Raw genomic sequence first — 23,251 nt, forward strand, 5'->3', positions numbered from 1 at the left:
CTGTGATGATCAGTCACTGAAGGGAAAACCCTTGACTGTTATGTTCTGTGATTTGGCTCCATGCAGAATCATACAGAAATCAAAGTTCTACTCAAGCTCATTAGTGCTCCCTGCTATCCCTGAACCTAACTTCCTTTCTGGCAGCAGTTCCTAGGTAAATAGGAAGTATAGGCTACTGTCCTTTACTCCATTCACATGTACTCAGCCCAAAGCAAATTAATTCAGCGACCAGTTAGATGAACAAAGAATGGGAATGCGGCTGTTGTGTTGAGTGGTGACAGTCCTGAGACTGATGAACCTCAAATGCATTTCAAGCATGTGCCTACCCATCAGCATTTGTTCTTGCAGCCATAACTACCTGGTACTGAGATCTCCCATTAGATCTCCCAAGCTCTGCAGTATGAAGCCAGGTGAGTGCTTGGATAGACCTCTCTACAACATGCTGTGGTCTTGGCAGCAATAGCAGTAGCCGGTAACCTTCCGCTGAGTCAGAAGTGGATAGGTGTACAAGCAGTGTATTTTTTTTAATACTCCATCAGCTCAGCATTTACTGGTAACCGAACTGAATTTATCTATGTGTTGCTTTGTGTTTTCTAATATTGGCTATCCTATTTAATGCCAGTTCCTGAAGTACCTGATTTTTCAGATGATCTTTCTGAACACTAGCTGCATAAGGACTGTTTGGCCTCCAAGATATGGCAAAAAGGGGCACACTCAGTCAACCATGGCTGTTGAAATATGCTTGTGGTTTTCTCTGTATGATTTGTAATGGTGTGAGACATTTAAGAGAATCCTATTTGTAGGGGAAAAAAAAAGGCCTATAATGCTTTCTGAATAAGGAAGGGATGGCAGTCCTTATATCTGATGCAAAATCCATCTAATGGATGTACATTCTGCAGTTCCAGCTGGGCAGAGTGTTTGCGTCCATTGCCTGTATTTTTTTCTTATGGGATGGAGTATTTGTTTTTCATCCTTTCATTTATTTGGTGACATCCTGCTAGATGGCTACCGTATTCTGTGCCAGTAGTGACTGTATTTCTGTGGTAACTGAAACATAGAAATCTGTTACTTGTCTCACAGAGCTCTCAGGCACCTCAGGTCCACATGGTATGGGGTATCACAGAAGCAAATAAAGTGTCAAAAAGACATGAGTGACTTGTCTTCAAAGCAGGCAGGTAAAGTTCTGCTGAGCTCTGTGCTCCTACAGCTGTGCTGCTGTCAGCACACACCCGTTCACACCTGCTGTGTAACAGTCAGTTTGGAGACGTGAATTTCACGCTGCAGTCATCCATCACTGTGTCTGTAACTCTGAGAACTCCTGGGAAGCCCATCCCTCTCCACGTGGTCCTGACAGTAAAGCAAAAAACCCTCTGACAGCGGTAGACTCTGACCTGCTCCCTAAAGCTTCACCACTGGCTCAGCTCCCTCTTCTAGTTTCCCTTTTGGGTGGAGAAAGGCGTGCTGCAGAGACTGAAGGGAAAGGTAAAATATCTGGCTTAGAAAGAAGAGATTCCTTCTGTATTGTCAGCAGGAAAATCTGTGTAGCCTGAGAGTCAATCCACACATGGGCTGAAATCCTGCCTCTACTGAGTTCCCATGCTGCAGGACTGTAGGACAAAAAGTGTTCTTTTATTATTAAGGAGTGGGTGTCCACAACTGGTGTCTCAACTGATAAGAAGCTTCTTTCATACTTTGTGGGCTGACTGTGGCTATTGAGGTGAATAATCTGTTTTAAGTACTCACTGGTTTGCTTCACTATTCACTATGCAATTGGAAGCATTTATCATTTAAGAGAAGCATATACTTACAGTTTTTCTTTCATGTTCCGCATTAAAGGGCTTTGCATATTTATTAGCTGACAGTAGTGAGCATTATATACTTCTCATTTGTTTGTGGTTGTCTGTATTTCCTGCTGTTAGGAGTCCAGCAGAAAGCCTAAGGAAGAGTTTACAAGAGTAGCGGCGCTTAGGCTTTTCCACTGGGTTTTCAAAAGTATGTTACATTCACACAGAACTGTTTTCAAAATATGGAAGTTTACAGGTGATCGCGGACAACTAGGCAAAATGACTGAAGTATACCTTGTGTGCGGCCGTCATTACAGGAAGAGCTCATTTTTCAACACAGTGCTGATGCCTATTTCAAGGCTGGTCAACTTTAGTGCTTGCTTCCTGCAAGGTGTTGCACAAACGTATATACCCTTTCGGGGTGGAGAAGATACTAGCGAAGCCACTGGATGCTGTATTGTCTTTCCCACTTGCACAACAGAGGGGATGAGACTGCTCCTCCCTAAGGGACCATTCTTTTTCCCCGAGGAAGCAAGTTTCCAAGACTTGCATTCTCACATAAAGTTGCATTATGTTTTCTTCTGTTTCCTGACAGCTCTCCCATCTTCTTTGGCAGATTTTGTTACACATATAACAAAACACATGTATGTGTATATGTATTTCACAGGGTCCTTCTCCCGGGTCGGGCGGTGTTGGGATACCCCGGAGACCCACGCTCTGGGCAGGCAGGCAGCGTGGGGACTTCGCTCCCCGCCGACAGCCGAGGGGATGTCTCCCCTTTTGCGGGGCACCGGGCACTCCCACGCGAGCACCAGTCGCTCAGGTCCACTCAAAACCAGGCGAAGCATGCCCTTGGCGGGGGAGGCGAACAAACGCGCCGACCCTTTCCCTCTCGGGGCTGCCTTTTTTTCCCCCAGCCCGACGGAGCGGCGCCTCGCAGAGGAGCCCCGCGGGACTCAGTGGGGCGGAGGAGCGGGTGAGGGCGGAGAGGTGCTCCCCGGACCGTGTCGTGCCGGGCCGGGCCGTGCCGGGCCGTGCCGGGGGCGGGCGCAGGAGGATGCTGAGGCCGGCGAGCGGAGCGCAGCCTGACGCAGCGGCGGCCCCAGCCGCGGCGGGCGGGCGGATGGCGGGCGGCGGCGGCGGAGCGCCGCGGGGCTGAGGGGCGGCGCCGCCGCCGTACCGCGCCGTACCGTACCGTGCCGTGCCGTACCGTACCGTGCCGTACCGTACCGTACTGTACCGCACCGCACCGCACCGTACCGCGCCGTGCCGTACCGTGCCGTGCCGTACCGTGCCGCGCCGTGCCGTGCCGTGCTGCGGTCGGCCGGGCGCCGCTGCAGGCTGGCCCCCTGCGGCTGCCTGCGGGGCGGCGGCGGCGGCGGCGGGCGGGCTGCCGGGATGATCCGGTTCCGGAGCTCCAGCATCAGGTCGCTGAGCCCGGAGATGAAATGCACCGTGCGGCTGCTGGACGACTCCGAGATCTCCTGCCACATCCAGGTGCCGGCGGGGAGAAGGGCGGCGGCGGCGGCGGCTCGGCGGGCAGCGGCACCCCGGCCCGGGGGCGCAGAGCCGGGCCGGGACTCGGGCGGCGGCTCCCCGGCGCGGAGCCGGCCGCAGGGCCCGGGCGGCGGCTACGGCGCGGCCGCGGCGGCAGCTCCCCGCACGCCCCGTTCCCCGGCGCGGGGCTCCGCGCACCTGCGGCGCGGGCAGCCGCGGCTTCTCCGCCGCCTCCCGGCGCTGCGCCACGGCATCGCGCGGCACGGCACGGCACGGAGCCCGCCCGGCCGCTGCCGGAGCCGCCGGGACGGCCGTGCTCCGGCACCCCCCGGCACGGCATTCCCGCGGGCAGGAGGAGCCCGCTGGGCTGCGGCGGCCCGGGCGAGGAGGGGGGACCCCGGCGGCGCCTTCCCCGTCCCGCGGCGCGGTGGCGGAGCGCCCCGGCGGGCGCTTCTTGCTGCGGAGGTGGTGTGCGGGGGGGACCTGCTTTCCAGTGCCGGGGAAGCCCTGCCTTGGGAGCGGGTGTCGGGAAACGCCGTTACCGAGAGAGCGGGCAGAGTGCAACGTGAAGTGCTGCTCCCCCTTCCTCTTCGTTTAAGGCAAAAGATAACTTGCAGAGGGGTTTTCAGTGACAGTAGTTGTGCAGTTGGAAAGAAAGCAACTTTGCTGTGGTCCCTCTTCCCAAACGCTTAGTCCCTTTTTATTCCTTCAGGTAATAAGGAGGCGAAGAGTAAGGAGTCTGTGAATTTCTGGTGGAGCGGCAGTGCTTGTAGTGTGTGAGAGCAGGGCTATTTTAGGTGTCCTAACAAGACCCAAACTCTAACGTGTTATGGAAGTCTCACAGATTCTTAAACCGCAAGCGTTAGAAACCAAGTTACTCTGTTTGAAATTTCTATGGCATTCGTGGAATCGCTGAGATTAACTTGGCATCCAGATCCAAAGGTGTGAGTGGTCTTTTAGGAAGTTGTTTGTCACTCACAGTCAGCGTTTCTGTCTCTCTGGTAGTATGAAATATCCACAGCTTTGAATCAAGTTCGTGGTCTTGTACAAAGACCAGCTATGGCTGAAAAAATCAAGTGCCGTGAGTTGCAAGCTACATTTTTGCTTGGACCAAATTCTTTTTTTTTTTTTTTTTACTAGTTCCAATGGAGCCATTTAATACTAGAATAGATTAGAATAGTTCCAGTTGGAAGAGATCTACAACGGTCATCTAGTCTGACTGCCTGGCCACTTCAGGGCTGACCAAAAGTTAAAGCATGTTATTAAGGGCATTGTCCAAATGCCTCTTTTTAAGGCACTGACAAGCATGGGGTGTCAACCACCTCTCTAGGGAGCCTGTTCCAGTGTTTGACCACCCTCTTGGTAAAGAAATGCTTCCTAATGTCCAGTCTAAACCTCCCCTGGTGCAGCTTTGAGCCATTCCCATGGATGCTGTCGCTGGGTACCAGGGAGAAGAGCTCAGCAGCTCCCTCTCGACTTCCCCTCCTCAGGAAGCTGCAGAGAGCAACGAGGTCGCCCCTCAGCCACCTTCTCTCCAAACTAGACAAACCCAGGGTCCTCAGCCGCTCCTCACAGAACATGCCTTCCAGCCCTTTCACTGGCTTTGTTGCCCTCCTCTGGATGCATTCAAGGACATTAACATCCCTCTTAAATTGTGGGGCCCAGAGCTGCACACAGTACTCCAGGTGAGGCCGCACCATCGCTAAATACAGCGGGATAATCACCTCCTTTGACCGGCTGGTCATGCTGTGTTTGATGCACCCCAGGATGCGGTTTGCCCTCCTGGCTGCCAGGGCACACTGCTGACTCACATCGAGCCTGCTGTCCACCAGCAGCCCCAGATCCCTTTCTGCAGGGCTGCTCTCCAGCCACTCCTCTCCCTGTTTGTCCCTGTGTACTAGTTGCACTCACACAGCATGTAGCCTGGAAGTAACAGGAAATCACTGAAACATCTTGTACCTGTATCATTGTAGTGCTCTTGTTAATGAATAGCGTGGTTATGAGATCATAGCTTTAATGGGTAAGAAGCAGAATGGCCTTCAGAGTCTTGGAGCTTAATGCAAGCTTTGCATAACTTATTGGCATCTTTAAAAATTAGTCTCTTTAAACAATGATGAATTTAAAGTCAGAATCTGAGATGGTATCATTACAGCTCTGTAGATTTACAGTGCTCAACAGATTTACACATACCGAGTATGCCCTTTGATGCCCACAGGGTAGAAAAAATCAGTCATTACTTTAGGTGTTACATTGTGCAAGGTGAGGTAATGAGCTCAGAACCAGTTGAATCATATTGCATCCTTGTGGCTCATTCCACATGTAATATATGCAGGGGGAAAGTGTTTTACACCACAGTTGAAAATTTTTTAACTATTACAGTTCTAAGGGTAATCCTGAAAATTGAATTCTATTATAAACTCATCTAGAGCTTGCCTTCCTGAGTCTGCACACTGACCAAAAATATTTAAAAAGTGGGAATGGCTCCTGTTTTTTTTTTTCCCTAGGATTTTTAGGTACTGAAATTCTAAACATGTAAATGCAGATTGTGGTATGAGGAACTACTTTGCTCTTGGTCACTTCAGCAGAAACATGCAATTAATGATGACTTTTCATAGTTCTGACTTACCTTTCACTCTTTCCCGTGCCATACACTTTGAACTGCCTAATCCTATCTATAGATAGCTATCCCTTACCTGCCACTCTATATACAGAGGAGATATAATTTAGCTCTATAATTTGTCTTGTATTTGTGTAGCTGTTAAGACACTAGACTAACAAATCCCAAACCACTCAACTTTTTGTCTTTAGCCTCTTGATCAGATGTGTATATGAACTTCCTAATGTGGACAAAACTTGCTAGGAGCTTCCACAATGCTGCAATCTTATTTTTGAACGGAAAAACCAAAAGTTGCGAGTTAGTTGTATATATGCTTATTGATGCATATTCAGCGCGACAGAATAGCCCAGATGAAGTGCTGCTGGGTTAACAGCAGAGATGCCAGGGTTGTGCCAGCTGGAACATGTTGGACAGCTGTGTTTTGGTCATTAAGAGGATAAGAAAGCCTAATTCTACAACACCGAGAAATGCCAACAGAGTCTCTTAAGGACACGGCATGCAGTAAGGAAGGGTGATGACTGAAATTCTAGCTGTGCATTTTCAGGGGGAAAGGAGGGAAGATATGCAGCTAGTGTGGATGGTGATGTATGTAGCTGATGATTTGCTGCATTTTAGCACACTAAGTTTTGCCAAACCCTACTTTTTCAAGTATATCTTTCCAGCAGTTGGCTTGTGGACGTGGGCTAGTATCAGAAGGCCCCAGTATCAACTCAGTGCAGAGATGTCTGCTAATTAAAACCTTTGTGGATGCACTGTAGATCTTTGGCCCTACAAAATGTGCAACCAGAATTGTGTGTTACTCAGCTAAAACATTGGGAGGTAGTGTTAGGAAAAGTAAGCAAGAGCAGATGTATTTAGGTGCTGCATATATATGTGTTTTTTTTTTTTTCTCCCTGTGTAAATTTCATAGTGTTTAGGTAGGAAAATAAAATAAATTTTTCTTTTTACTATTAAAGTAAAGCAGTGTTTCAGCAAGCCAACAGGCTAATAAAGCCTGCTTTTGGAAATTACATTTTATAGCAAACAGTCTAGGCACAGCATATGGGGTAGTGTGGGGAGAATCAGAGATGAATCATGCATTTGCAGACTCCAGCCAACTAGTTATCGAGCTGTGCAGCTGCCATGTAGGTCACCAAGTTGCTCAAGGCTAGGTTTGCAGCTCAAAGGTCGGGATTCAGTGTGTCGTCCTCCTCATCTGAGAGACTTCATGACTGCGAATTAGCCGAAGTGGTGACAGACACAGGAAAGGTGTGGGGCCTGAGGGATGCTTAACTGATTCTTGTGAAGACATTTATTTTCCCGTGTTTTTTGTTTGTTTGTGAAGCCTCTCCGGGACCCGTATGTCAGGCAGTCTTACAGCAGCAGTAGGGTGAAGTTGTAGTGGCACAGCTAAAATGGAGAGGTTATGAAAAACAGCCTGAAGGGCCAGTGGCCACTGTCTGTTTCCATGTGCAAGAGAGACAGGTGACCTGCTTGTGCAGCCTGCCTGATAAAGCACAGAACCAAGGCTTGAAAGAGGGCAGTAGGGGAAGTAGGTCTTCAAAACTATTGGAAATGTGTCTGGAGCAGCAGGAAGACCTCCTTTCTGGAGGTACTAATGAGATACTTATTTTCTGAGTCATTGACACAACGAGCACTTAACTTGCATTTTTGCAGGCTTCATGCAATAACTTCACGCATCTAATTAACCTTTTAGTAACAATAGCCTAAACATCTTAAATTATAAGGATTTTTTTTTTTTTTTTTTGCCTGGCTTATTCTGTTTATTTCAGTTGTCAGTAAAGTTAACTGTCAAGGTCCTGTTATGGTAGACTTATTAAATATGTAAGTACACCTTGGGTTCAGTGGTGCCACTGGCATGCTTTAAATAAGGCATGGGCTTCAGTATACCTTGCTTAACTGAAGTGACTACTGCTACCGTTCCTTTAATTTTTTAAAAAATACGAGTAAATGTGTATTAGTAACCATTATAACTCTAAATTTATTTCTCTACGTGAGGTTAATACAAAATTATAAGTTCACTCTGGAAAAATGCTACATTTAATGTGTTACTTAAGTTTTAAATTAATAAAAGTTTTACTTTACTCCTTGAGCTGTTCAGGTCCAGCTGTGCAAAACTGGAGATAAGATTGGCATGAATGAGACTTTTCTCTCAGCTGGAGCTTATTATTTTCTGAGAGTGGTAGTGAACTTTGCTGTTTGTGTGTTTATTTGTAGAAATACTGTATGACTGCATCTTCTTGTGTCTCAGCCCATAGGTAAAATTGTGTAGTAATGGGGCTTTGATAATGACACAGGTTTTGCTTTGTATGAGCTTTCCCAAACAAAAATCTGTATAGATAGCCCCCAAAATATCACCTGGCTACACTACCTTTTTTTTTTTTTTTTAAATGTATTTAAATGATTATTTGTTTGTTGTTTATAAGAACAAACTTGAATTTCTGTGTGTGTCCAGCTTCTGAGCAAGGAGAAGGCATAATTTTTAAAAACTGGTTTAGAAATCAGGAAGAAAACAAGAAGAGCAAAGCTTTGGTTTACTCGTGGTGTGTTCTTAGACGTTTTACATTTTTTTTGCATAGGTAAAAATGGGGGTGACAAAATCTGAGAAGGCTCATTTCTTTCTGCCACTGATGGTCCAATAGCGTAAGATGGCCTTGTGCCTTTTTAATCTTAATTCAGGAGCAATTTCTGTGCAGTTTGAATACTTGTCCTGGTTTTGGCTGGGACAGCGTTAATTTTCTTCCTGGTAGCCAGTATAGTGCTGTGTTTTTGGATTTAGTGTGAGAATAATGTTGATGATGCTCTGATGTTTTCAGCTGTTGCTCAGTAGTGTTTAGGCTAAGTCAGGGATTTTTCAGCTTCTCATGCCCAGCCAGGAAGAAGGCTGGAGGGGCACAAGAAGTTGGGAGAGGACACAGCCAGGGCAACTGACACAAACTGGCCAAAGGAATATTCCATACCATATGATGTCATGCCCAGTATACAAACTGGGGGGAAAGCTGTCTGGGGACTGCTGCTCAGGGACTGACTGGGCATTGGTCGGCAAGTGGTGAGCGATTGCATTGTACATCACTTGTTTTGTATATTCTAATTCTTTTATTATTATTATCATTATCATTATTATTATTATTACCATTGTTATTATTTTGTTCCTTTTCTGTCCTGTTGAACTGTCTTTATCTCAACACATGAGTTTTCTCACTTCTGCTCGTCTGATTCTCTCCCCAGTCCCACTGGTGAGGGGGGAGGGGAGTGAGTGAGGGGCTGCATGGTGCTTGGTTGCCGGCTGGGGTTAAACCACATTGGGCACTGAAAAGGACTGTCATGGTTTAACCCCAGCCGGCAACTAAGCACCACGCAGCCCCTCGCTCACTTCCTCCGCCCCTACCAGTGGGATGGGGGAGAGAATCAGAAGAGCAGAAGTGAGAAAACTCATGGGTTGAAATAAAGACAGTTTAATAGGTAAAGCAAAAGCCGTGCACACAAGCAAAGCAAAACAAGGAATTCATTCACCGCTTCCCATCGGCAGGCAGGTGTTCAGCCATCTCCAGGAAAGCACGGCTCCATCACGTGTGATGGTTACTTGGACAAACGCCATCACTTCGAATGTCCCCCCTTCCTTCTTCTTCCCCCAGCTGTATATGCTGAGCATGACGTCATATGTTCTGGAATATCCCTTTGGTCAGCTGGGGTCAGCTGTCCCAGCTGTGTCCCCTCCCAACTTCTCGTGGCACCCCAGCCTACTCACTGGTGGGGTGGGGTGAGAAGCAGAAAAGGCCTTGACTCTGTGTAAGCACTGCTCAGCAGTAACTAAATCATCCCTGTGTTATCAACACTGTTTCAGCACAAATCCAAAACGTTGCCCCATAGCAGCTACTCTGGAGAAAATTAACTCTACCCCAGCCAAAAGCAGGACAATACTGCTGCCTTTAGTTTGGCTAATAATTTACTAGCTTGACTTCTTCTTTTCCTTTTAAATGTGACATACACTGTCCTGTCTAATTCTTTTTGTAGCACGTTTATGACTGCAAACTTGCCTTCTTGCATAATATTTTCTGCTTGGTCTGTGTCTTGTAGGCAGATGCTACATTTAATAGAAATCTGCTAACCAAAGGACTGTCTTTAAAATTCCCATCCCTCAGTAAAGTGTAAAAAACAGAACAACATGCTGAAGCAGGCTGTGAGGTAAAAGGAATACTGACCATGAATCTCACTGTAAAGATATGCTGAATGCCAATGATTTGGAAAAATAAGTGGGAAAGGGAAGGCAGCATGAGAATGAAAAGAGCAGAGAGGCTGGAGATGAGGAGAAGGCAGAGAACCATAGCTGCGGAAAGGGAAAGGTTAAGGGATTATGTAGACAGCAGGCAGGAGATTTAGTGAATTTATATTTATCCTGTAAGCGATGTCAGAACCGTAACCAGCAAGTGCCTTGAGCTGCTGGGATGATGCTATGATGGTTCAAAATAGTAAGACGAGATAAGGAAGGCGATGCAAGTTAGGATGGTTTCTGTGCCATGTTCTGTTGACACATTTTAGAAACTACATACTAGGGCTTTTATTCCTAACTTCATGCTTGAGCCTCTAATTGTACAGTTACAACAGGTACTCTTGGTGAGAGTTGCACATGAGAAGCCTCTCTAATTAAGCTAAGCCTGTGGGTTAAAGCTACCTCTGTTGTCATTTCGTGTGTTTGATTAAATTTGCAGTAACACGTTTTCTTTTTAATAGCAGTTACAGATGTGCTCTTAGCTCTTTCCAAGCCTCAAAAAGAAACAAGGAGTAGAAACTGCTACTAGAAAGTTACTAGGGTGTTGGGAGTTCTTATTACAAATTAAGAAATTAATTGCCTTGATGGATTTTGGTAAGTGTTTGTGAAGCTCAGTATTTGCTTAACATTGGTTTCTGTACCTCTGGTAGGGGAAAGGCACATATCTATGTGTAATACTTATATGCTGCTACCAATTCACAAACTTTCTTGTTCTTTCTTGTTATTCTTAAATGAAAATACTTACAAAGTTGGCTTATGCAGGATTTTATCCAATATATACTAAACTGCAGCTGAACTGCTTTTGTGTTGGATAAAGCTTATTAATGATGTTGAATTAGGTTTTTTTTCCACCCTCAGTGTTGTCTGATTAATGAACAAAATCTGAAAATTCTCTATCCTAAAGACAATGATCTTGCCTTTCATTTTCACTGTGTATTTACTGTGTATTGCAGTTGGCATTATAATTCATGTTTTGATTACTAGTAAACAAAGGCAAGGGAACTTAGATGTGTGCTTATGGACTTGCCTGATCCAGGGTTGAAGGTGAACATGTGTTTCAGTAAATACAAACAGTCTAGATGATAAGTATTTTAATATATTGGTGAGGCCTGGTGCTGCAGTGTGGAGAAAAAAATATGAAAAATCTGGGTATCTTTAGACGAAGTTAGCTAGTTAACAAGGACAAGCTAAAAGAACAGTTACTGATTTAAAATGTAAGTATAATTTTTTCACTTTTACCCACCGTTCATTTTTCTTACAGCTTTGAATAAAAATTTTTACATTCTTTGTTGTCATGCATGTTTGGACACTGGCTGAACAGTAGGGGTGGAGCTGTAGTAATAATAAAAGGCAACTGGAAAATCAATAATACAATGCAGCATAGCTTAGATCTCCAAGCTGCAAATCATCGGTTTGATCCCGTGAGGTGGAAAGTGGGTCCTGTGAGATACAAGGTGCTTTCTGCTTGCAGAAACTTAACACACTCTTTAGTCTTGAAAGGGCTTTTGGCACCTGATGAGGCTTAGTCTTCTCACGCCTTGAGATGCTCTCGTCTGTCTAGGCATTTTCAGTGTACTGATACAGATCTAATATAGGAGGCAGCTGAGAAGCGATCATTTGGCAGAATTAACCGACCTAAGATTAAAGCCAAAATGAATTATTGATGAGGAAGGACTGTATTTTCACTTTTTTGTTTTATTTGCCTAGGTTGAATTTTCTGTATAGGTCAGGAATGATTTAATAATGTGTATCAATGCTCCTGAAATTACCTTTAACAAAAGAAGAGATTAGTGCCTTTTCTATGGCAAGGTGAAAGAGGGAGTCTGGATTTTGCCTGTATGGTTGTTGCTGGTCCCCTGGAACAGATGGTATATTAAAAACTCAAGGTTTAAACACTTAGGTTAAAGAATAGGAGAAATGGCAGCTTATTTTTCTCTTCTCCTTCAAAAAAGGAAGGTGGGTTGGGAGGACTGGAGACATTTTTCTGTGACAAAATGCTTGTTTTCTGTAGCACAGGTATCTGTCCTTCTGGATATTTTGGCTTATTAAATCACACAGATTGAAAATGGCTCTCTTTAATCTTCTTATTTTGTCTCTCTTTTTGCACTCCCCCTCTACTCCCCAGTGTGGATAGTATCAACCTGTTGGCAAGGTTCGTAATATCCAGATAATCTTTCTCTGCTTTTCCTGTTAAAGTCAAGCTGTCACCAGATGACTTCTGCTGTGTCTTTCCCTGCTGCATATGGAAAATATCTCCTCATAGTTCTTCCTTCAGCTGAGGCTTCTTGTCTGTTCCTTTATTCTTTGTTTGCTTAAATACAGCCTCATTTTTCTCCCTAGCCTTGCTTTCTTGGAGACCCTTTCTAGACCTTATAAATCATCTTTATCTTTCTGTCAGATTATCTTGTTCTCACTCTGTTTTAATTCCTTGTCTGATAGTGAAAACACAATTCTAATAATCCAGCAGTAATTAAATTAATACTAAATCTTTTTTCTTTCTGGAATAAAACTAAAAAGAAAAAACCCCCAAAACAACCAAAGAAAAAACCCCAAACACTCTTTTCTTCCATGACTCCTCCACTGTCAGTTTATTTTATCCTTTCCAGCTACAGGCATTCAGTTCATAGAAGTGTTCTCTTTTCCTCTCTTTAGGGTTTAACACGCTGGTTTTGATGGAGGTGTGTTGATAATCAGCTCTTGCCATTTCAGTGTGCTGTCAAGATAGATGCTGTTCTCCAGCTCACAGTTAATGATGGCTGTAGTAGGCCAAGTGTGAATAGTAATCATCCTATTCATGGTTGCAGTTTGTGGGAGTTTCTGAGAAACTCGATTAAGGAGGACCCAGGGATGAAGACTGAACGTTGATGCTCTAGTAACTGTTACATTTAGAGGGAAAGTTTCCCCTGACTGAGAGTAATGCTGGAAACTTGAGATAAAATGTGTCATATCAATCTGTATAAGGTTAAGTACGTGTATAAAATTTCTCAAGGTTGCTCACAGCCAGAAGTGAGAAGGTATGGGCTATATACCACGAGTTCTTTTTCAGCAGAAGGGTTTGCAAACAGAAATAACTCCCGCAATAATTGGAAATCTGGCCATTCAAGATAGATGCAGTAAGAAGCATAAGTATCAAGTGGCTGTAAAATGATTGCTCTTTAAAGGCTTCCTTTGGAAAAATGTAAAATGAGTCAACATCTTCATTAAAAACACTTGTAATTTTTCCGTTGTTTACTTAAACCCCAGGAAGGAGTCAACAACCTGGATTGAAGACATGCTTTGCTCCTTGCAAACATACTATCTCACAATGATATTTTCCCAATAGCAACTCTCTTTGGAAGATAATTGTGCTTTAAAAAAAGTCCAAAAATCAAGATTTGCACTTGGCCATTTTTTGTCCTGATGTTGTAATGTGTAAACTTACTATAAAAGGGTATGTGTTGCAAAGATAACTTTGGGTATTTCTGACAACACTGCATAAAACCTTTTCCATACAGTCTGTACGCCCATTTTTTTTGGTCTTTCATGTAACTGCAACAAAAGCAAAAAAGAAATGGGATTGCAAAATGCAAGCAAACAAACAATCCCCTCATCCCCCATACCCAAACAGGAGAATTTACTACAGGACTTAATAATTTATTAAATATAAAGAGACCAAAAAGCAGTCACAAACAATTTCAAGTTAATGGTGAAAACCTGTGGAAATTGATGCATAAAGTTCAGACTGTAATGGTGTACTTGTATTGTTTCCACACACGGAGGCTAGTCAAACGTTTTTGTCTCCAAGACAGAATGACTGTGTGTGAACTGTCTTTTGGGAATGGTTCCTGGACCCTTCTATCTGCCAGGCGATGCCTGGGAACTGGTCTGCAAGAATGCTAATTGGCACAGACCAGATTTTTGTCAGGCAATGCCTTAATAGTTTGCTAGCGTGGGTGGTGGCTTTCAACGCCCCCAAATGCTTGGAGTGTTTTAGTAGTTTTAGTATAGATGCAATCTCAGTTTTCAAAAAGAAAAAGAAAAGAAGAAAAAATGATTTTCTGAATGACTAAAGATACATTATATAGTTCTGATACTGAAACGTGTGAAATGGTAACTGTGTTCATAACACTGTCCTTCTAAGTGGAAGATATCTTAAGTATTGTGTAAAGCATCTTAAACAGTTGGTGGTAGTTAAACTAGGAGTAGCACTGGTTTTAGTAGGTGCTTACAAAATAGCTGTGTTTAGGATCTATGGGTGTAATCTTGGATTTGAACCTGTAATCTCTTCTGGGATGACAGATTCTTGATTTTTTTTTTTTTTTTTTTTTTTTTTTTGAATGCTGTTAGCATAGACTGCAGGATCAGGACACCAATTGGTGGTGTGTTTTTGTTTTTATTTTTACAGACACAAACTCCAAGCCCTATAGTGGAGTGAGAAATGAGACATGGTTATTTCTTTGAACAGTAATTGCAAAATGCAGATGAGATGCTCTATGGAGTGCTATGCATGCCACAGAGATGCTACAGAAGGTAATTCTAAACCTCTTTCTGTAGGGCTTTCAAAGACAGCTGATCCTTCACTTTCACTCTGTTACTTTAAAATTGGGTAACAAAGATAAATACTTTGCCATCAGAGAGTGACGGTTGCTCTCCTGTTAGACGGGACAGTTACCCGGGGTGCGAGTTGAACTCTTGAAGCTGTGCAGTGCCAGCTTGAATTTAGCTGACTTCAAGGATTTATCTGGAGGCATTCAGTGTGCCAACAGGTGGAATGCACCAAATGCATGGACCCTGCTTGCTCCTGCTCTGTGTAAATTTTTTTTAGCTCCATCCTGGGGCAAGGAAGGAAACAGCAGAGGCTTTTACAGACGGTGCCGTGAGTGATTCAGCGTGCAGACTCAGCCGTTCACACGAAATCTCTCCAGCAGCTCGCAGTGCCCCTGCCAGTTGCTAGGTGCAGATCCAGGCAGGCTTTTCTGTTTTGACTGGAGAATCCACTCACATTGCCAGGATTTTCAGATTAGTTTTCTCATACGGTCTGGCAGTTAGTACTTTACAGCCACCAGAACAGAGAAGACTTGAGCAGGAATCTTCAGTCCCCAAACCAAATGATGCTGCTGGCTCGTGGGCATGAAAAAGCCAAGAGAGCGGCACATCTAAGCGAAAGGCAAACAATAATCTACACAGTTTCAGGACGTGTTCGAGACAATGCTGGTTATTTTTTGTGCATGGATTACATGCACCAAATAAGTAGCAATTTTCATCCTGTAGCTTCTTGAGAATCAGAGGCTGGTTTATATCTTGCCCTGAAGAGTTTATGGTGTAATTCCAGGGAAAACACAGTAAGAGAATGCTTAATTCATGTTGTGATGATGAGACCGCACAAAATAATTCATGTAGTTGGCCTGAGTTTTAACTTAAGTAAAAGGGGGTAAAATACTACTGTAGAAGAAGGAATTCCAGGAGTTGGGTGCTGGTATGTGTGGGGAAGAGAGCAAGACTCCAGTTGTGTGGAGATTTCAGAGGTTATATGGTGCACTGCAGAGAAGGTGGCAGTATTGACTATACCCTTCCAGTGTTTGCATCTGTTTTTGTTTTATTCTGTTATTTAGAAACTCTTTCCAGTGAAAGAACATGTAGTTCATAAATCTTTGATCCCAACTGATAAGGTAAGTTTTACTATTCTAATCTGTTTCCTTCCTTATTTTTTACTTCACATGTGCTTTAAGGTGTCAAGAGGTGAGCTCTGTTGCAGTTTGGTTTGCCATCTCCCTGCTCTGTTAAGGGCTCACACAGCTTGTGAATGTATCAAGAACCAAAGGGAGTTCGGTTGGATTGGGGCAGGAGGGGAAATATGAATTGTAATTCTGCTCTGCAGACCCTTTCTGTTCTGCAGTTGCCTTTCAGCAACTCTTAGCTTACTGCCCTCTCCATCGTGGATGAAGATATCAATACTATGCTTAAACCCAGATTCCTGCAATACCCTGCTGAGGCCATCATCTAACTCACCAGGGGCATCTCTTTTTCATTAACCTTTTCTTCAGTCCTCCAGACAGTTTTCAGTCCTTTTTGCAGTGCTTGTATTCATGGTACTTGTAAGTTATGATTTCTACTTTTTTTTTTTTTTTTTTTTTTTGGAAGTGGGGCAATACACTGTGTTGGATACACAACAGAAACTTATATCTGTTGATAGACATCATTCCCTGGTTTGCTGATTCCTGTAATTATTTCACAGAGAACATTCAAAGAGTTGTTATAGCTTCAACTAATCATTGCTTACTTTTGTCTCATTGACTTTTGGTTTATTCCCAAAGTGGTTTTTTCAATCATCATTTTGGTGATGATCTGTAGTCTTTGGACAGTGATTACCAGAAGTACTGGTTTTTGAAGTTTCATGCTATATTTTGGTGTTTGGTTCCCCACCCTGTCCCCCCACCCCCCCACCCCCCCCTTTTTTTGGGGGGGGTCATCTTTTGTAGTTTACTGGCTCAGTGAATTGTCGTGACTCACTTGTTATAATTTTGTTGTTCTTGGTAACATACTTTGCACAGAGTAATGTGTATGTGTTAGTTTGTGTACATCCTGTAACTTACCTGTAATGGTCTGTATAGTTGTAAGGCTTCTACAGTATCCTAATTGTTCCTATGTCTTTGTTTTGCTAACTGCAGTTTATAATGATCTGGTTTTATAACAATCACGTTGTACCTTAGAAACTTCACTTTCTTCACCTTCTTGCTCATTAACTAATTCATTCTTACCAATTTAATTTCTTTTCATTGATTTTAAAATCAGAAATATCTTTATTTTCATGCTCTACTAGGCTGACTCCTCTTACTCATATTACATTTTTTTCTGTCTTTCCCAGAGCCTTAATGGAATTTACGTATTTTGAAATTGAGTTCCAGCAGTTTCAGTCTTTATAGTACAGATTTTTGCCCATTCTTTACATTTGAACTGTTATGTGAAATCCTGAATGATACTGGGGTGGTTCAGGAATAATGGAAATGTTTCTGTGTCTTCTGGTGGCTTTCATATAGCATGAGGAAACAAATAGTTTTTGAAAACTAAACCTCCCTTCCTCCCTAGGTGAATTTCCTGTTAAAGTTCTTAGTACCGCTAACATACTCTTCTGTATGAATATTCTGTATGAATATTTGCATCTTTTTTTTTTTTTTTTTTTTGTGCTAGAATTTATTTAGACATCCTGTCTTGTTTACAGGAAATGATACATAGTTTTCTGTCATGAGGTGATAAACAGATCAGTGGGTATCTCACGTCCTGAAAAAATAGACACAAACTGAATATTTTTTTATTCACAGTTCTACCATCTGTCTTTTTACAGTTCTTTTTTACTCTGTGAATATTTATGCTGTTTTTGCTTTGTGATCAGGGCTATCATTGTAGTCCAAAAACTGTGAAAAAGTTGTATTTCCTTTTCAGTTTTTCCATATATGGCCATTATTCTGAGGATGGAAGAACTTTTGTTGCATTTGACGCATTTCCATTAACTTGCTTTTAAGTGCTCTGGCTAGCTGTATCTTTTATTGATTAGGAAATAAAAGGGAAGACGCAGATGTGGATTTAGATGCCTTCCCTTCCTTTCTTCTCCTCGCCATCCACAGGTGGAGCTTTTGGTCATTTTGAGAGCACTGATTTCTAATAGCAATTTTAGTGCCTTCCTTCTCCTTAGCCAAGATGTGCTTCAGTGGTACTCCAAGAAAGATGAAAACTCTACCAGGTGTTGGCAGGTATGGCCCTAGAGGTAATACATTCTTCTTGATGTCCAGGAAGGTTGCTAGTTATGCCTGTGATGTCCTTGCTCCTCTCCTGCCCCAAACTGACCTCTGTGGTTTTCTTACTTGCTGTGTCTCAGTATTTCTAGTATTATTTGTATTACCCTTTTTCTCTATGAAGCAAACCTCTTTGCTTTCAGTCTTGGCCACACAGGTAATCTGTTGAGGAAGGAACTTCTTTTTTCTGTTCACTGCATCAAAGTGTTTTTTTCCCCCTCTCCTAATTTCCATTTTTTTTTAAAGAACAAGCAGGTAGGCATGGTGACATGTAAATCCTTTTTGAAATTCCTAATTCGCTGATTTGACAGTGTTCAGAGAAGACAAGAGCTATGTTCATGGTGAACCTGCAGAGCTGGTTTGTGCCCTACATAATGTTTGGCACTTCTCTGAGAGATACAGAAGGAATTGCATTTCCTAACCTCTCACTGCCTCCTCTGTCTCCGGAGGATTCACTGCTTACGTAGAAACCAAAATGTTTGCTGGAGGAGCATTCTGAGTGTTTTATTCTGCAGGCTGAATCATGAAGAAAGGTTATGAATCCAGGGGGAAGCCAGTTTAGCAAATTCTGTTTTCTGATTGTGTCCATACAGATTTTGTATTGCTTTGTAATTAAAATTGGATCTGCTTCTACAGAATATTGTTTTTCTCATTTTGAACTATATAGCCTTTCCCATGCATTCCTGAAATAGAACAGCCAAATGTATGCTTAAAAAAGGAGGGAAATAAAAGGGAAAGTACTGTCCTCCCAAAGCACTGGGATTCCTGTAGCAGTATTTCTTTGCAGAAATATCATGAGCTGAGTTTTCTTGTTGAGAGGTTTCTGCTTTATGAACAAGATAATTGTATATTTCTGTTCAAAGTAAACATCATTCTGACACATTTCATGACCGCAAGATATTTTATGCACTCACTGGAATAAACAACGCACAGGGACGTCTCAGGCACTTTGTCAATGGATAATGCTGTGCCTGCTTTTACACATCTTTCAGCTAAATCAGAGATCAAAACTGAACTCCAGCACTTGAGGGCATGTGGGGAGGATTTTTGACACTCCGGAGGAAAGCGAGTCTATAAAGCCTTAATGATTGCTCCTTCATCTATGCAGATTCACTTTAACTGGTGCCAGATCTGCTGTAATATTAATGGCCCAAATGTAACAGAGCGTATGCTGGTAGTCTAATTTTGTTCTTTATGTAGGGAGACCACAAATGGTGAAGATTGCATATAAGGATGTGAACTATGACTACAAATTTGGCATGTAACATGCTTTCTGTTAAGTGAATGAAAAATATTTAAAACTCTGATTTTTGTGCACTGGGCACATCCCATGGGTTAGCTAGTGTCAGAAATTTTATTAAGCATATTCTGGAACAGTTCCCTGACAGTGAGGCAATTAATAAAATGTTGCAAGATATAATGGTAAAGTTGTATGTTGAGCAACTGCCTTCATCCCCAAGAGAATATGAGAGCGCCTAGAGGTACAAATTGCCTGTTACTTTCCATCCATCTTGGTCTGTGTGGTTTGGAGTTTTGGTGAAGTGTTTGGCAGTCAGAGCACAGTAGTAGTTGGTGAAAAATTAAACAGGGGTAATACGGATGTTTAGCTGGACTGAGCAGTAGTGGAGTTCAGGTTTACTGGTTTACAATATGGGTTTGAAAATGCCTGAATAGGGGCTGCAATGACCCACGGTCATAGTCAGGGCTGCTCCTGGGAAATGGGCTGGCTGATGCTGTCCAGTGCCTCAAGGAAATAAGAGATGCTTTCCACAACTTTTTGTGGTCACAGTGGGACCACTCATCCCCAGATATCTATTTATAGTGTTCCTATGGGGCACACAGGGAGGTGTATATCTGGATTTTTAAAAGCTGCTGTTGGGAGAGAAGCTGTAATGGAAACCGTTGAATTTGCAGCACTTTATGAGTTCTGCAAGAATGACTACAAAATTCCCAGATCTGGGATAGAAACTCTAATGCTCTTGCCTTTGTACATGTAGATGCATTCATGTGGGAATATCATCCCTGAGATTCCTAAGAAGCATTTAGTTCCTCAGGTGACTGTGTGGGATGGAGTGTCTCGCACTGAACTGGAACTTCTCTGCTGCGGAGCTCATGAATGAGAATGTGCTTTGCTATGTGTAGTGTGGAAAAACGAATTCTCATTCATATTTATTGTCTGTCTCCTGGGCCTCTCCTGCTTTGCAGAGAGAGAAGATGGAGCTTGCATTGATCACAGCGTAGCTGTAACACTTCCCAGGTTTGCAGGGTCACTGTGTCCCTGCAAAGTGCTCTGGAGAGAAGTAGCCATCCAGGCTGTCTCTACATTGTTCCTACTCCAGAGCTGGACCGGATTAATTGACAAATGTCTTCTTCTGGGTGGCTTGGACATTGTGTCCCAGAGGGATGTTAAGCATTAAGCTTTCCCATGTCTTGTGATTCTCCCAAGCAGAGCTATGACCCTGTGCACAGCAGTGTTACTGCCAAACCTCAGGTACTCCAGGTCTTCTGAAGCATTATGTTTTTCTATATTGTTTACAAGATAACCATTCAGGAGTACAAATAGAGAGCACAGCACAGGAAGCATTCAGAATTTCCAAAAATTACACCATATGCCTTTCAGAGGCTTATAATTTTGCAAAGGCAGAATCACGTTTCTTTTGGAGCCCATTGGTCTTCAGTGCTAGTGTTGTCACAGATTTTCAGTGTACGCTTTTCTGCTTTCTTGCAAAATGGACTGATAATTTTCCTCCATGCTAGTAATTTATTTTTCTCTACCATATTACCATTTTATTTTTGCAGGATTTGCCATTTTTAAATGATAAATGTGTGTCTTACAAGTTTGGGTGACTTTCATTAAGAATGTCTGCTATTTCATTTCCAGAATTTAAAAAAAACACACCAAACAACCAAAACTCAGATGCTTCATTTGTCTTAGTATATCTAATGAATGCAAGGAGCTTAGAGCCAACATGCAAATGGCAGCTTGACACAGCGAATGGAACATGTGGTGTGCATTTCCATGGGTGGTGATAGCAGTGTTTACTGTGTTATCACAGTAACAACTCAGAGCCTGAGGTATGAATAAGGACCCCATCTTGCTATGCAAACTCAAAGTAAGATACACTTGCTAGTCATGTCTGAGGACACGGATACCCAGTGGAATAGTATGTTATATAAACAAAACAGCTTGCTGCCATGTAGATGAGAAGTCATATTTGAATCTGCATGTGCTCTTGGTTCATTGCAACCAGGAGTGAAAGCATAGCAGCCTGAACCTTTTTTTGCCAATACATTTTAATATGTTGCGGTTGGACAGTGTTCACCAAGGCAGGCAATAATCTATTAAATCTTCAAATGCAGCTGAGTTATATTCTGTGCCCACATTCTTAAAATAAGACTGTTGCCTAGGTGGGCACAGGCAGACAAAGAAACAACAGCGGGCAGCATGATGTAGTGGTCTCTGCACACTGTCATCTTTGCCAAGAAAAAAGGGGTTTAGAAGGTTATAATGGAGTGTATTTTGTGGTCCCTCTGTCCTGACAGAACGGCTGACTTGGAAGGAAATGTGCAGTTGCTTGTTTTGGAAGTTTAAGAAGTGGGCTGTGGGAGCTGAGAAGGGTAGGTGGTTGGTATCCTCTCAGTCAGCTGGAGGGAGACAAGGAGGCATGACGGGATAGGGTCCTGATAGGCAGGGGTGAATTACAACTGAGAACAGATAGATGAAGAGTAGCCGGTGGAAATGACACAATCGCTGGAGGGATGCACAAAGGGATATGCTGAAGCAGTAGACCAGGGAAAACATCTTTGCATCATTATTTGGAAAGATACCAGTGGAGCAAAATGGCATTTGGCAGGCCAGAGGATATGATATTGGGATAATCATAAAACAAAATCACAAAATGATGGTAATGAAATAATGTCTTGTTTTATTATAGCCTTGTCTACTTAGGGGTTAGGAGGAGTAATGATTATTTGTGATAAGAGTATGATTTTTGGAGGCAAAATAGGTGTGTGTTAGGAGAAGAGCAGCTTTGTCATACTTCAAAATTAACTGAGCAAGTAAGAGCTTTTTAAAAGTCTTCTTCGACAGGCCATGGGCTGCAAAGCTGGTTGCACTATGTACTAGGTGTGCTTCCAAGAAGTTAATAAATGTCTGGACACCTAGCAGTAGAACCCCATTTTCAATTAATAAATGATATTTTAATACTTCTTTGTTTTGAATTTGGCATGGAGAATCCTGAATGACGTGCTAGTACCCAGTTGTGTGCTGGCAGGGTCACAGTCTTCTGGATGACACCATCTAGATTTAGACTTGCCCTGTTTTGGGATTGTCCATAATGTTATCTACAGACTTGAAAGTGAGTCTCAACTCTGCTGACCTCTTCAACTTCTACAGAATTGCTGTACTTTTATTCAACAGATTATGTGCACTCTGACCTTGAGTGGTATGATTTTCAATACAATAAGCAGCTTTTAATGCTTCAAAGAATATCACACTCCTTAACAATAAAAAACAGCTGGCATCTCTAACATGAAATTTTTAATGTGAAAAACTCAGAGGTTTTAACATTGCAGGGGGTAAAAGGTAACATTGCAGTAGGGAAAAGTGCTGGTGAGCTGCTTATTGTCTTCCGGTGTAGTTTGCTGCTTTGGAGAAGAAAGTTGAGGCACTAGGGAAAGTGAAAATCCATTTAGAAAAAATAATGTAAATGTTTCTGTTGATTAGTATCAGGTATTTGACTAGATTAAGTTGAATTAGACTAGATTAGTTTACTGAACTAGAATAGTTAAAATTAGACAGGCTTTTGGCATGAGGCAACCAGCTTAAATGTTAGTGCTGAAAGACTGCAATGTAGGGAATGTCTGTTAGAAAATTAATAAGTTAAAGAACTTAAATACTTTTTAATGAACATTTTTCACAGTTGGCTTTTAAAGGATTGTTTAATGTGATTAAGGATTGTGTGGTGAAGAATGCCAAAAGACTGTGACTGTTCTCAATTCCTGACCAAAAATGTGAAGGAAAACCAGTTGCATGCTTATTCCATTATTCACGAACTACTCAGAGATATTAAGCATAAGGTTTAATATGGCACACCTGAATTATGAAAGTGCTTTTCTTATTTGCACAGATTTCCCCTTAACTTTATTGGATAATCAGAAGTCAATGCAAGTGTACATAGTGTTATCTCTACTGCTGATGCCAGACATGTACGAGTGGGAAATGCAAATACATATACCTTCCATTACATCTAAATTTTAGAGTACTTAAAATGTTTTTTTCATCAATTATAACTAGGTTATATGAGAGATTACA

The 23,251-nt window shown here is 42.7% G+C and overlaps 1 protein-coding gene across 5 annotated transcripts in view; it reads left to right on the forward strand.

The window, feature by feature from the left end:
- The first annotated feature begins 2,193 nt into the window (after positions 1 to 2,193).
- The window catches only part of FRMD3 (FERM domain containing 3), a 152,727-nt gene continuing 131,669 nt past the window's right edge, over positions 2,194 to 23,251 (forward strand). For 2 of the 5 annotated variants that reach the window (XM_041120969.1, XM_041120970.1), the window contains exons 1-2: positions 3,190 to 3,281; positions 12,294 to 12,320. Coding sequence is in view for 3 of the 5 variants with exons in the window: in XM_030004863.1 (XP_029860723.1) it covers positions 2,431 to 2,760 (330 nt within the window). In the remaining 2 variants the exon portion in view is untranslated. Of the gene's footprint in view, positions 2,761 to 3,038; positions 3,282 to 12,293; positions 12,321 to 23,251 lie in introns of those variants that run through there. The other 3 variants (XM_030004863.1, XM_041120968.1, XM_030004864.1) reach the window with 3 other exon arrangements.

Source organism: Aquila chrysaetos, chromosome Z, assembly GCF_900496995.4.
Source record: "Aquila chrysaetos chrysaetos chromosome Z, bAquChr1.4, whole genome shotgun sequence".
Classification (NCBI taxonomy): domain Eukaryota; kingdom Metazoa; phylum Chordata; class Aves; order Accipitriformes; family Accipitridae; genus Aquila; species Aquila chrysaetos.